General features: G+C 34.6%; 1 protein-coding gene across 1 annotated transcript; it reads right to left on the reverse strand.

The window, feature by feature from the left end:
- Positions 1 to 1837: 1837 nt before the first annotated feature.
- Positions 1838 to 13133, reverse strand: LOC148158446 (deoxynucleoside triphosphate triphosphohydrolase SAMHD1-like). Its single transcript, XM_088007307.1, has 14 exons — positions 12991 to 13133; positions 12028 to 12188; positions 11682 to 11797; positions 11122 to 11192; positions 10161 to 10307; positions 9659 to 9759; positions 9464 to 9572; positions 9284 to 9375; positions 9050 to 9165; positions 4683 to 4828; positions 3808 to 3885; positions 3565 to 3669; positions 3258 to 3392; positions 1838 to 2986 (listed from the first exon to the last, which is right to left on the reverse strand). Exons 1-13 carry the CDS (start codon positions 13030 to 13032, stop codon positions 3258 to 3260), a joined length of 1419 nt encoding a protein of 472 aa, XP_087863433.1. The 5' UTR covers positions 13033 to 13133; the 3' UTR covers positions 1838 to 2986.
- Positions 13134 to 14482: the final 1349 nt, after the last annotated feature.

The following is a 14482-nucleotide window of genomic DNA, read 5'->3' on the forward strand; positions in this document are numbered from 1 at the left end:
AAACTAAAGCTACTTCTGCAACAATTATTCAGAAGAACAGAGAATAGTTTTTTTCTTTTCAAACTAGAACTGTTTTTTTGTTTCTCTTTCATTTTTTCTTTACATTTTGCAAATTAATTAGATCATCTAATAGGAAAAGGGATTTAAATATAAATGCCTGCTGTACATGTAGAAAAACTTTGCTATGTAACATAAAAAAGCAGATTTGAGAAAAGTATAGCCTAAAAATAAAAAAGGAGTTGGGTTTAGGGGGAAAAGAAAAATCAAATGGAACAGGAACTGGTCCTTCGAACTGTCATCATTTGTTGTCTCAGTTATGTTACCAATTCAGTTCAAATGATATTTAAGTCCTGGCTGGAATATTGTGATTTGCCGTTTAAAATCTCCTTACAGCTGGTAAAATAAGTGCCACTGACAAATTTCCATCATGGTCAGCAGAATTCGAACAAATCTATAAATAAATAAATCTATACGTATAAATAAATCATAGCAAATTAGTCCACAGGTGAAGCCATGTGTAAGAAAACAAATGGTTTAGAATTATCTGCAGAGAATTTGGAGAAGCCAGTGAAATAATGGGAGAATAACATTCTGTTTATTGAGGGCAAACATGAAGTCTCTGGATGTCACTGTAAACACCAACTTTAGAGTAAGAATAATAGGACATCTCACAAAAAACAGCATGCCAAAAATTATGTTTGTTGGTGTGAAAATCATGGTTTGATTTACTATGAAGTATCGTTTTCAATTTCATCCATAATTTTATTTGTGAAATTATGAGCTCTGATTATTTGTATCTGTGAATTTCTTGGATTACATCTGTAGTGAGTTTTATTTCTTTTGCCCCATTAAAAAGAGTTAAATTAAGAACAATGAAGTGTTCAATACTTAGTTTGCTAGCTTTATTTGTTTGGCAGTAAATGTACAAACATTTATCATTTATGCAACTTTGAGAAAATGTGTTTACCTTTTTATTTTAATTCCTCCATTGCCTCTTAAATATAATGGTGTCTGAAGTACAAGCATATGCAGTATCAAACTATGGGCAACACCTTGTTTCAATCATCCAAACCAACAATGGAAACCTTGATGATAAGAATGAAAAATATCTGAACACATCCTTTACTGAACGTGATATAGTACAACAGCTGATGCTTCTTTGTTGTTTTTTATCACAAAACAAACTCATGCCAAGAATGAAACAGGTTCATCACACCATTGACTTTTGCAGCCATTTAAATCCAGATCAACTTGTTCTCATTATGTGGTCAATGGATTCCTGTAGTAAAGGAACTCGACACAAAGACTTATTTACTCATCACTGCCAGAAACGGTGATTTGGAAGGGTTTCATTTAAAATGGTTGTACCTACCTCTCCATACTTTGAATGAATTTCGATCTATAGCTGTTTAGCTGGGTGTGCTAAAGTATGTTAAAATTTATTATACTAAAGTATACTTTTATTTTTTACTAGGGTTGAGTTACTGAAATCCATTAACTTTTCAATATTATGATTGATTGAATATGAATGTATATGCCAATTCAAACATTACAAACATTACTCTATAGAAATTTTGTTTCGAATAAAAAGGTATTTTATGTTTTTGTCCTGATCAAAATATTAGAAAAGGCCAAATGTTCTCATGTTTACATCAGAATTAACTGGCCTGTCTAATGCTTTAAGTGGGTAATGTTTTTTAAATATGGACAATGAAGATGTACAACGAATAAAACTATCTACCAATCAGCAGAAGATTTAGTTTAAAACAGAAGTGAGGTGGATATGTTTTACTTCTCCTGCACAGCTGCAAAGCAGAATAAATGAGACACCAACTGCAATGATGGAAAGACCAATTTTATTTTATTTTGATTGTAACAATATCTATAGTTTAGAGTTCATCAAACATGTACAATTAAGTACTTTATTGAAAGAGTGTGAAGTTATGAAATATTCCAATAAAAAGTATAGGGAAGGGAATAAAATCCAAGTAATCTTTCATCTTTATATTATTGATTATGCCATTAAGCCACAAAATCAAATAAAAGTCATAAAATAAACTGTCATTCAACTGAGTATGTGCTAATAATCAGTAATCAATGTACATAATTGAAGCCTCTCATTGGTGTCTATGGAAAACAACAGAGCCACAACTTTTATGTCTCCAATTTATGTCATTGTTAGATTTAAGTATTATGCCCTCTTTTGTTTAACAAAATAAAGCAATTTAAACAGAACTTTCTTCAATCTTTGAAAAGATGTTACCTTCACCACTATGAAAATCAAGTTCAATAAACAAGAAATTTGTGAATTGTTTGTGAAAACATATTTTAGTAAAGTATGGTATTTTTAAAGTACTACCCTAAAATACAGTTGTAGTATTAAAAGTACATAAAATATTAAAATAATAAAAAAAATAAAGTACAAACACATTGCAGCCAAATCTCAAAGAAAACTAAATTACAAGGGAAAATAAGCCAAGTCTGAAACTAATGATAAAAATAAATAAAAACTTTAAATGTTGCAGTGATAAGTAAAGATTATCCTGAAACCCACCATCTGCAAATTGAACAATATGAGCATCCCATGTATATAATATGGGATCGTTTCTTACATTTCAGAACTTAACCTTAAAATAAAACTAAATAAAGCCCAACTAAATAGATAATTTAAATACGTTTTTAATATGTAAAACTTTATTTCTTATAACAAAAACCTCCAAATAGGAATCAAAGCATTCTAATATTAACCCTTATTATGAACCCTTTCCTTCTCCTTATAGGTATATTTAAATTGTGCTGATAAACACCTGTCCTTAATAAAAAAAAAAAAATTAAATCAGAGTTTAACAAAAACCTTCTCCAAATGATTTATATAGGGTTGTTTCTGCGCTTACTCTAAAAAACCAAGTTTATTTCATATAACTTTATAATTGCTGCCCCAGCTGGATTATGGAAGAGACTCTTCAGAAGCTGCCACATCTTCATTCTGCAGAATATCATAAAGGCAGATGCTTGTTAAGAGAGTTCAGAGCACACACATCAATAACAGAAGCATCATTGCAAACATTTACACTGCAGTAGAGATAAATTCTGACATATTGTGTTTTTTGGACACTAAAACAATTCATCTTTCAAAACACAATACATAACTATCTAAAGCTGGTCTTGGAGTTTTGAACTAAAGCAGAAAATTTCTGTCACAACATATTTACCAATTAAATATAATTGTTGCATTCAAATGCAGCATAAAGAAATACCTATGGTCCTGGAAACTCGTCGTGTGTGGACTTAAATTTCTTAAATTGCTGCCTGCCAGCCTCCTTATCAATTGTCCTTTTGCAGTAGAATCTGATTATTGTCTCTTCAAATTTTGCTGGAAGAAGGTAAGATACCTAAAACAAGAGTGTAAAGAACACAGACTGCATTACATGGAGCAAGTGAAATAAGAGCAGGAGTGGTTTTAATATAAATTCACTAAATTGTGAGCAACAGTATGAATGGAAAGAAACAGAATAAGCATATATAAAAAAAAAAAGTGAATTATGTCATTTGTTTGATTCTTACATCATCTCTTTTAAGTTCTTCGGCTTTATCTGGACCGTCTTTTTGGTAGAAACGCACATCCTCTATTGGGTCTTTATCCTGCTTCCCATAGTCTAATTTAATTTCCTAAAAAATAATATATATATATAAAACAATAAAGTTCACAAAAAACAAGATAGTGGCTGAATTACAAAAATATTAATTAATAGAAGAATTTTAACATAATTACATTTGTTGATGTTTAGGTAGTACATTAAAACTTACATGAACCACAAAGTCCTCTGGCTGCAAAGTCTGTGGGTTGATTTTTTTCAGGTTTTTTTCCCATTCTGCCTCGATTTCCTTTTTTGAAAGAAAGAAATTAAAGATTCAACATAAGGTCTGATCAGATTCCAAATTCCTCCATCTTGACACCAACAACATGAAGCTTGATTGATTTATATTTCTAAATCTGTTACAAAGATGTTTTAAAAAATTAAACCTTAGGTACTGAGGCTGAAGCACTATGAAGACTAATCCAGTCTTTAAAGCAGCGTTTCTCAATTACAGTCCTCAGGCCCCCCTGCCCTGCATGTTTTAGGTATTTCCCTTCTGACACACACCTGAATTGTATCTTTGGGTGATTAACAGGCTTCTGCAGTACTTGATGGCCATGCAATCATTTGAATCAGCTGTTCTGGAATAGAGGCACATCTAAAACATGCAGAGCAGGGAGGCCTGAGGACTGGAATTGAGAAGCACTGCTTTAAAGTCTGGATTAGAAGACAGGTGGACCAGTATTGTTAATATTTTCCCCAAATCCTTCATATAAGTAACTAATTTAAAATAAATCATCCACCAAAATGAAAGAGATTACAGAGCGATCAGAAACAACTTTAATAATTTATTTATTTACATATTGGATTTTTAACCGTATTTATTTAGTTTGAATTTGTGTACAGTAACTTGCATCTTTACATGTTTTTTTTATTTATCAGTATTTCTGTGATAATAATTAAAATAAATGTATGTTATTTAGATTTTATATTGTGCGGTGCAAGAAATAAAACTGTAACAAGTAGCTGAAAAGCATGCTTATTATTCACACATTACCTATCTTTAATAAACAACATCAGGTTTACAGTTAAAGAAACACTAACCTTAATTTCTTCAGAGGAATTTTTTGAGTGAAATTCCCCCAAACACCTGTAGAGATCCCGTTTAAGGACTCTGTCCAGTATCTCCTTTCCCTTTTTAATCTCTCCATCAGCAGACGGGTGGTTCAGTATCTGTTCAAATACATTATCTACAGGGAAGCCAGGAAATAAATAAAACACATTTTATTATCTAGCTACATAAGTATAAAGACAAATTAATTTACATTGGGTAATTTATTCACACCATCAGAACATGCAACCATTTTCTTCCGCATTTCTGGAGTCAGGTCGCAGGGCTGGCACTCTAAGTATGGAGGCCCAGACTTCCCTCTCCTCAGCCACTTGGGCCAGCTCCTCCAGGGGAATCCTAAGATGTTCTCAGATCAGCCGAAAAAATATAGTGCCTACAGCCTGAACACCCTCTAGAGAAAACTAATTTGGGCCGTGTGTATCCGTGACCTCGTTCTTTCGGTCATGGCCCAAAGCTCATGACCATAGATCAGAGTTTGGAATGTAGAACAACCATTAAATCTTCTTCACCATAACAGACTGGTACAGTGCCCACCTCACTGCAGATCCTGCACCAATCCACCTATCAATCTCTTCATCTACTGTTTCAGGGGTCCAACAAGCCAAAAGGCCCAATAGGACTCCTTCTTCAGCCTGAAAGTATCCCTCACTGAAGGTGTCCACCAGCGGGTTCGAGGATTGCCGCCACGTGGTCACAGCTCCAATAAGCTGCGTCGACAGTAGAGGTGTGGAACATGGTCCACTCAGTCTCAATGTCCCTCACCTCCCTTTGAATGTGTTCACAGTTCTCCTGGACGTGGGAGAGCTTTGGGGGGGCTGCATATCCCAGTTATGCCACATGATAGTAGGGTTAATTTAAATATAGGAATAAATTCAGAAGAAATAGCACAAGCTATTGATGGAATAAATATAATGGGATAAACTGCTGACACTTCTACTAGACATGTTGATAGTAATTTATAAAAGGCAGTCGTTCACTCTACATGAAGCAGGGACTAATTATTCTACTGCTAAAGCCAGGTATACTCCCAAATAAATGTGAAAACCGGAGAACTATCAATTTACCCAACTCTATCTCAAATTTATCAGCAAAATTCTGGCAACACAATTGCAAAAATGCCACCAGACATAATAAACTAGGATCAGAATGGGTTAATCGTTGGGAGGAAACAATGGCAATACTGGAAGTATCCTGAATATTATTTGGTCCAAAAAGAATGCGTCCTTCTGGACTAAATAATTTCATCCTTTTATTGGACGAAGAAAACAATCTCTAAGATTAAATGGCCTTATCAATTATACAATTGAAACCATATATTTACATACACTAATTAAAAGGATACATGCACATTTTGTTGAAGTTAAATCAGACCAAACTTGTTTTAGTTTAGTTAGAATTATCAAAAATATTTACATTTGTTAATTGGCAGGAAACTTAGTGATAACATGTTTTAGAGATTTTTTTTGTAACTTTCATTGAATTCAAATGTTTACATACATTTGATCAGTATCAGTATCAAATATATTAAACTATATGACTATTTTGGGTTTCCTTCCACAAGTTTCTTGCAACAGTTTGATGGAGTCCTGGCCCATTCCTCCTGACAGAACTGGAGGAACTGAATCCATTTTAAAGTCCACTCCAGATTTCAGATCTTCCCACTTCTTATGACTCGTGTCTCGTGATGGCATCTATTTTATGAAGTGCACCAGTTCCTCCTGCAGCAAACCAGCACTACAACATGATACTGCCACCCCCATACTTCACAGTTAGGATGCCACAATTATCCACATTCTTATTCCAAATGTTCATTGTGTCATATATGCTTCAAGGTCATTATGGCCAAACAGTTCCACTTTAGTTTCATCAGACCACGGGACATGTCTCCAAAAAGTAAGATCTTTGTCACTGTGTGCATTTTCAAACTGCAATCTGTCTTTTTATGTTTATTTGGAAGCAATGGCTTCTTACTTCTTCCACCAGACAGAAGGATCAGGGTTCTTTGTTCCGCAGCGTTCGAGTCAAGCGCACACGGAGATGCACAATCAACGGAGGGCTGAGTAATGATACCCCGGGATGACTACTCGCTGCACAAGAAAGGAACAAGATCTGTTTACCCACAACCCGGGATTCTGATTCAACTGCGGCCCCACACTCAACCCAAAAGATTTCAATGATGCTGCAGTGGACATGGGGAATAGACAAAGATTGTATATGGATAAAGAACTGTGTTCGTTGAGGATTCTCACCAGTTCACCTTTGGATCTATTCTAAAAGGATTCTGCCAAGACAAAGACAGGACTCCATCCATTGAGGTTGAGGTTCTCTGCTGCCAAAGATCAACTCTGCATCTGGGTTCGAGTAAAACTGCCTCCCCCAAAGCCTCTAATTAGATCAGGACACAGTGTAGGGTTTAGAATTAGGTGAAATTTCAAAATTTTCTTAAATCTATTGATTACTTAATCCTTTAATTGCTGTATGTCTTTTCTCCCCTCCTAAAGCTTGCTAATAAAAATACCAAAGTCTAATTGATGCTGTGGACAGTTAAATTATTTGAGTCAACCAAAATTAATTCTTCTGATTAATGTAAAATCAGTGTTTATGGTCCTAATAAATTAGGGTGGCTTCGTACGTTCTTTAGTTCAGATAAATAATGACCCTATTCCTAGTCGCTAAAATTATCTAAGCGGTAACAAGTGCACGTTAATAATAGAGAAAGAGCTACCGTGAACAGATGTGGTTTATGGGCTCGGGTACCGGCGGGGCTACTCCGGTGTCTGATACATGAACTGAAGCGGGTCATAACGTCTGGATGAAGGTAGTTAGAGCTTAGACGAATCTTTCTCACGCCCAGTTTAAACAAAAGTTCTCTACATTCTTATTTGCGGTAATACCCAGGAATTAGAGGCTTTTCGGACCCGTGAGATGGAGAGCTGGTCAGTAGTCAGTTCGCTGGAGTTTGGGAGGAGTTAGGGGCGTGGCTGAGTACTGTGGATTAACACCTCTCAGTCCGTGTTAATGACACTGTCTCACCAGCTTTAGCCAGCATCCACACTAGGTCTTTGTCTTTTGTTCTGGGGGTCAATCTGTACATTTTGGACTGAAGTCCATTAAGTTTGTTCAGTTTATTCACTCACACAATTAACAAATTCCATGATGAACTTAAAACACATTGTTTTACCATGCATAACACAGATCATTACTGGAAAATAACAGTGAGTGAATCAGGTCTCCCAAGAAGGTGGAACATACAATTCCATCCATTCATTTCTAGGACACAGAACCTGTCTCCTTCTTGAGCGATAAGATAGTTGGAAATTCTTATTATGTATATAATTGTATGAACAGATTAAAGAGGCACCTTCAAACATTGGTAAACTGTTCCCAAGGATGAACTACACTAGTGCAGCTGCACAATTCTTATCCTGGTAGTTTGGCTGATTTCTTTTGACTGTCTTATCACGTCAAACTAGAAAGCAATGTGTTTCAGGCGTGGCCTTAAAATATATCCACAGGTGTTCTTCTAATTAACTCAAATGTGTTAGAGGTTTGTTGAAGGAAACCCAAGTAATACAGTTTAAAAGACAGTTATCTCTGATACTGACCAATGTGTGTAAAATTTTGAACTGAAGGAAAATTATAACAAAATCTCTAAAGAATGTTCTCACTAAATTTTCTCACATCTAACAAATTACATAATAATCAAACAGGAGAAATTGTGTCAAACAAGAACGTCCACTCCCTCTCTTCTTATTCACATTACTAGTTATATTTATTTTAATTTAATTTTTCATTTTGTTTTTCATTTTTTCTATTTTCTATTATTTGGGTTAGTTGTAGATCTAAAATGGGTTTATAGTTTTATGTCACAGTCATGTGATTATAAAAGAAGAATATTGAAAATGGTACATGATGTATTTTCAAAATGTACAATCTCAGTGAAAATACACTGTGGAAAAAGTGTTGGTGTAGTGTTAAGATAACTTAAGTAAAATGTCTGCCTACCTCTGCAAACAGGGTTGAGGAAAATAGGGGGAAAAAATCTAGATCAAAATAGTTCTGCTAATGTTATATTTGCTTTAAATTTATCCAGTAAGTGAAGGTGTTAAAAATATATGTTCAAAGTGGTATTGATATAAATAATACAATATAATTAAATTATGAGTGCTAAGGTTGGTTTTAGTCCCATATACATCATAGACCCAAAAGAAGCATTTATTTCTTAATCTTAAGTTTTTTCTCTTTGATTTTATACAGTTGAAAAAAAATACATGTCTATGTTCTTAAAAATCCACATTTAATCAAACATTTTTCTAAAGTATTGTGAATGTTTCCTCACCTGTCAGCTTAGTGTATGCCACCATGTCATCAATAGCTGTGGAGAGAGTGAACATCTTTCCGTCCTTGCCTTCAATCTTGATGTGTTTATCTGCTTTCAGAAAAGCGTCTGTGATCCTGAAGGAAAAAGCCAGTTTATAATTGTGAGAACAAAAAGAACAAAACAGAAAGTGATAGAAAGTGATAAAACAGAAACTACGGTCTCTAATCTACAGAAATGTCAAGGGCTCCTTACATCCACTCTATGCTGTTGGCCACTTTGTGCTGGCAGGCTCTTTTGTGCAAACAGAACCTTGTGTAGAACATGTTGTACAGATTGAACACCTCCTGTTAACAATGATAACATTTAGTGGCTAATATTGTAATTTTGGAATCTTATGTTGATGGGAAGGAAAAGGAATTAAACAAATCAAACCTTGTCTCTGTAACAGATCTGCATCTCCTTATCCACTTCACACACTCTGGCAAATTTAATCAGGCGATGGCAGTCAAAATTGTTCTTCATACCCAAGTGATGGAAATCCCTGATGTATGGCAAGAAAAAACTTGTTTAAAAATTAGTTAGGAATTTTTTTATTTTTATTTTTTTAATTTGGGCATATAAACCCACCTGGCAAAATAATCCCACTTATCCACATCAATCTTGTTCCTTTTGTTGGACACAACTTCATAGAGGAAGGCCTTCTCTCTGGGTCGGCCATGGTGTGGCCACTGTTAAAAAGAACACAGAATTGGAGACAATAACAATTTTTTTAAGTTATGTTTCTGATTCCACAGAAAGAAACTAGAAACTGAAAGAAGTACAAATTGTCCTTTGTCAAAAGCACATTAATGATTTTTGACACTATGCGGTTAATCCCTTCTGTTTATTTATTTAACCTTTATTGATCCAGGTAAACTGTTTTGACAACCACTTCTCACTTCCCTTCTAAAAAAGTGCCCTCTCTAATTAATCTTAGTTTCTATATCAGTGATTGCAAAGTTTATTATCAATGCATTCATGACATTCAAAGATGGTAATAACATTTGGTACTGCAACATATTATACCAGACTAACCAAGACCAAGTCGACGACTATATTCATAGATTTCAAAAGCTGTACAAATGGGTACCTCAATTGTTTTAACATTCGGAGGATCAATCAGCTCCTTTATAAAGGGAAGGTCCTCTTCCGGCACCAGGCCGTGGTGCTCCATGAAATTTTTCAACTCATTTTCTTCCACCAGATGGTCAAACATGTCTTGAGATGCCTTCTCATGCTGCAAGGCACATAAAATTAGTTATTCGAAAAGACACAGGCACATTTCAAAAATAAAAGAAACATATATTCTGAATAAATCAGAATAAAGGGAAAGCAGCAGTATGTAACTTTCACAAAAATATGTTTTTTTTTTACATAATTCTTAAAACTGTCACCATATCATGATAGTATAATGAGTCAGATAATCTGTGAAAAGATCAAACTCCTCCACCTCCTCCCAGTGTTACTATTACTATTATGATCTGAAGAAATGCACAGCTTTCAGCAAAAGAACCCCAACAAATTAGAGCTAGAAGGAGTGTCATAGCACTGTCTAGCATACTATTTTTAATGATCATATGTAAATTAAAATTTTCTAAGACACTGATTTTTGGGTTTTCTTTATCTGCAAGACAAATCACAAAAATTACCAGAAATTAAGGGTCGAATATCCTACTGTCAGTGTAACGAATACACACATATGACTTTCACTTTCTGAAATGAGGGACACGCAATATTGATCTAATGAAATTGACATTTTTTTACATGTATCCATAATGCATTGCACCTGTTTTATTTGTACCTGCTGGAACAGCACCGAAAACATTTTTGTTAATCTAGCTGTTCAAAACACTGGATTAGGGGATGTCATATTCCTTACAAACTAGGTAGTCAACATAAAATCTTGTCATCTTTAAAGCAGTACAAAAATAACTTTCTTAATCAAACTCTAATTCCAAGAATGGAGGAAAAACATAAGCTTTCTTATTCTTAAATCGGTCTGAAAAAATAAATGAAGCAGTAATTCAGAATGGGTAAAAATAATTTCTTACACTCCAGTCATATCCAGGACGTGCTTTAGGTATAAACATTTGATCAAACATGTGGGAAAATGGTCCATGTCCTGGATAGAGAGAAACAGAGTAAATGGGGTCAGAAGTCTGACTCGAAATGAAAATAAAATTTCTGAAATTAGTCTCTTTCATTCTGGAAACCAGTGATCCACTAATCCGTTTTTATCCTAAAAAGGATGAGTTTAAAACTCAGTTGTGGTTTTGTCTGAAGTAAATATTCTATTTTGAAACAGATATGGTAGTAAATAATACAATTGTAATAAAAAATATCACCATATTATTTTATAAATTTTTTTCAAAGTCAAAAGACTTATTTTATAAAATAAATGCTCATTTTATCTGAATTATTTATTTTTTGTCTGTATTGACTTGGAAGTAGATTTTGAACAAGTGGAATATGTCCTTTGCCAAACCATATAGTGTAAAATGACAATAGTCAAAAGGAGCAACAAACATAATTCATTTCCTCATTTGAGGCAAGGAAGTAGATTGTGAAGAAGTAGAATATTGTGAAACTGTCTTTTTGGTTAACACCTCACCCAGGTCATGGCAAAGTCCAGCAATCTGCACACAAAGGACGTCCCTCTCATCAATTCTGAGTTTTTGCTGCTTCTTTTTGAGAGTCTGAAGAAGTTCTCCAGCCAAGTGCGCCACCCTGTACCAGAAAAACAGAAAAAAAAGAAAAAAAATCTCATACTAAATAAATATAAGGAACTGACATGAACATTTAACAGACAATTAATGTTGCCTCTAAACCATCACTTCCTTAAACATTTATAATTGGTTATGAGAAGCACTTTGCAAGGCACTGTTTAAGTATTTCTCTCTTTACGCCACTACCTTAAGTTAATTAACAGCAATTATGTGCAATAAACAGACATTTACCCAATGCTGTGTTCAAAGCGGTTGTGGGACGCTCCAGGATAAACGTAATACGTCCCTCCAAGCTGCTTGATGTTTCGAAGTCGCTGAAACTGAGGCGTATCGATGATCTTGACAAGGACTGGGTGCAGCTCCAGACTCCCATGAACGGGATCATTGAACACCTGACAACCAGGTAAAGAATCAGGTCAAAATCACTATCTAAAGAAAAGGACCAAAAATAATTCATATATGTGTGAAACCAACAGGACAGAAACTTGAGTGATAACTTTGTTAAAAAATCCTAACTTGTTCAATATTTATTTTCCATTCTGTAATGAGAATTTTTAATAACTCTTAAAAGCACAGGATGTGACAAAGTAGAGACACAAAACTAGACTTTTAAAATTGAAAAAAAAAGATTATATATCTCTGGGTAAGTAGTGTGATTCAGATTTTATATATAAAGCTGATCTAACAATTTATTAGTCTTAATAAAGTCCTCCTTTACGAATGGTCATATTCTTTCTTTACTTTGTAGCACTTATGGTGTATTTCAAACAGTATAATTATGCAGTATTTTGTAACCCACCAAGTTATTTTCACCACTTTTGCTGCATAGGAATTGTGAACACAGAGGAACAGAGAGTTATGTCTCCCTTTAGTGGACACATGTCAAACTAAAGTCGCAGGGGCCAAATCCGGTTGGTCACAAGTTTTCAAACAGCTGACTATAAAAGTTATGTGCTTAAAATGTTAATTTAATTAAAGCAGTTTTTATGCTGTATCCTGCCCAATTACATCAGTGTAAAAATATGTTCAATATGATTTAATTTTAAGCACTGAGCAATTTATTAATTAACAACTTGCTAATGGATAATTTCATCAAAGCATTCTTCCACAACCAGCCCTTTGAGGACATTTGTGATTATGAGGCACTAAATGAAAATGAGTTTTTCACACCTGCTCCAGTAGAAACAGTTTTACCTTAGTTCCGTCTGCCATTGTTTCTGAATCATTGTCTGCCATTGTTTCAGAGGTTTTGTAGGATCAGCAGATGGTCACCAAAACTCTTGAAATGAAGGATCAGATGACTGATGACAAGATGCTGTAAGGAAGGGAAATATTAAAACAAAGACAGACATTCTAGTGTGAAACAGATAACATGGCATTTATTAATATCCTTTCTTTGAACATGACTATTTTTAAAGCAAATTAATGCGTTTTTTTTTCTGTTACTCAAAGCAATATTCCCAGTGCAGCAAAAAAACTTCAGAGTCACCTCAGGATCTTCAGAATCACAATGCCAACCTGCTTCTATCACAGCAGCAATTTATATTGACAGAGGGAGTGTATCCTCCTTCAGGGCAGGGTTATGTTCTGATGTAAAAGAGGAAGGCATACAAAAACACAGCCTCCAAATTGATTTAGGGCTCCGTACCTTAGGGTCTCCGTAGAACTGTAATTATTTGTTGTCTTAGTCATGTTATTGTAGGATAGTGGCTTAATTATGTCAGCTGAGGCCACCAAGATGTTAGATTTGTTCTTTGGTTCTGGAACTTGGGGTAGTGTGTCCTTTAATGAACGCCATACTTTGGCTTCTTTTACTGTGCACTGGCAGTATGGCGGTCAGTGTTTGCTTGTGATTCTGAAGGTAAGCAATACTGACCACCAGCTTCTCACTGTAGACAAATGTTACCTTTTATGTCTGAGTAGTTATTTTTGTATTGTCTTTCTTCTTAATATATGCTATATTTGAATTCCAAAAAAGTAACTGCTTAAATGAAACTTATGTTAGCACAGAGTGGTTGCTTGTGATTTTGAAGGCGAAGATCCTGCCAAGTCAGCAGGATAAATGTAACAAGAAGATTAAATTAAGAACATTGATGTGTTCAATACTCAGTTTACTAGCTTTATTTACTTGCCAGTAAATGTACAAACATCATTTATGCTACTTTGAGAACATTTGTTTACATCTTTTATTTCAATTGCTCTCATGCCTCTTAAGATGCTTGCCATACAAACACATGGAGTTTCATATATGCACAACACCTTGTTTCAAACATCCAGATCAACAATGGAAACCAACAAGTAAACACCAAGAATGAAAAATACCTGAACACACCCGTTACTGAACGTGAGATAGAAGCATCAGCTGATGCTTCTTTTTTGTTTTTGATCATCTGAAACAAAACAAACTCATGCCAAGAATAAAACAGGTTCATCACACCATTGACTTTTGCAGCCATTTAAATCCAGATCAACTTGATCTCATTATGTGGTCAATGGATTCCTGTAGTAAAGGAACTTGGCACAAAGACTTATTTACTCATCACTGCCAGAAACGGTGATTTGGAAGGGTTTTGTTTCAAAATGTTGTATCTACCTCTCCATACTTTGAATGAATTTCACTGTATAGCCGCATATTAATTGGCTCCATTTGTCTTGTAAAGTGAATAGGTCACCAAGAATTCACCTG

This window comes from Poecilia mexicana, unplaced genomic scaffold (assembly GCF_051168715.1).
Source record: "Poecilia mexicana isolate PSO_F unplaced genomic scaffold, ASM5116871v1 scaffold_7, whole genome shotgun sequence".
In the NCBI taxonomy this organism is placed as follows: domain Eukaryota; kingdom Metazoa; phylum Chordata; class Actinopteri; order Cyprinodontiformes; family Poeciliidae; genus Poecilia; species Poecilia mexicana.

Bases quoted from the DNA above. Each gene is read 5' to 3' on its own strand.
- LOC148158446 (XM_088007307.1), bottom strand. From the start codon at position 13,032: ATGGCAGACAATGATTCAGAAACAATGGCAGACGGAACTAAG. The intron at 9,166-9,283 runs GTAAGGAGCCCT...TTTTTCCTTCAG, and splicing joins GCCAACAGCATAGAGTGGAT to GATCACAGACGCTTTTCTGA. The intron at 4,829-9,049 runs GTGAGGAAACAT...GCTTCCCTGTAG, and splicing joins GGCATACACTAAGCTGACAG to ATAATGTATTTGAACAGATA.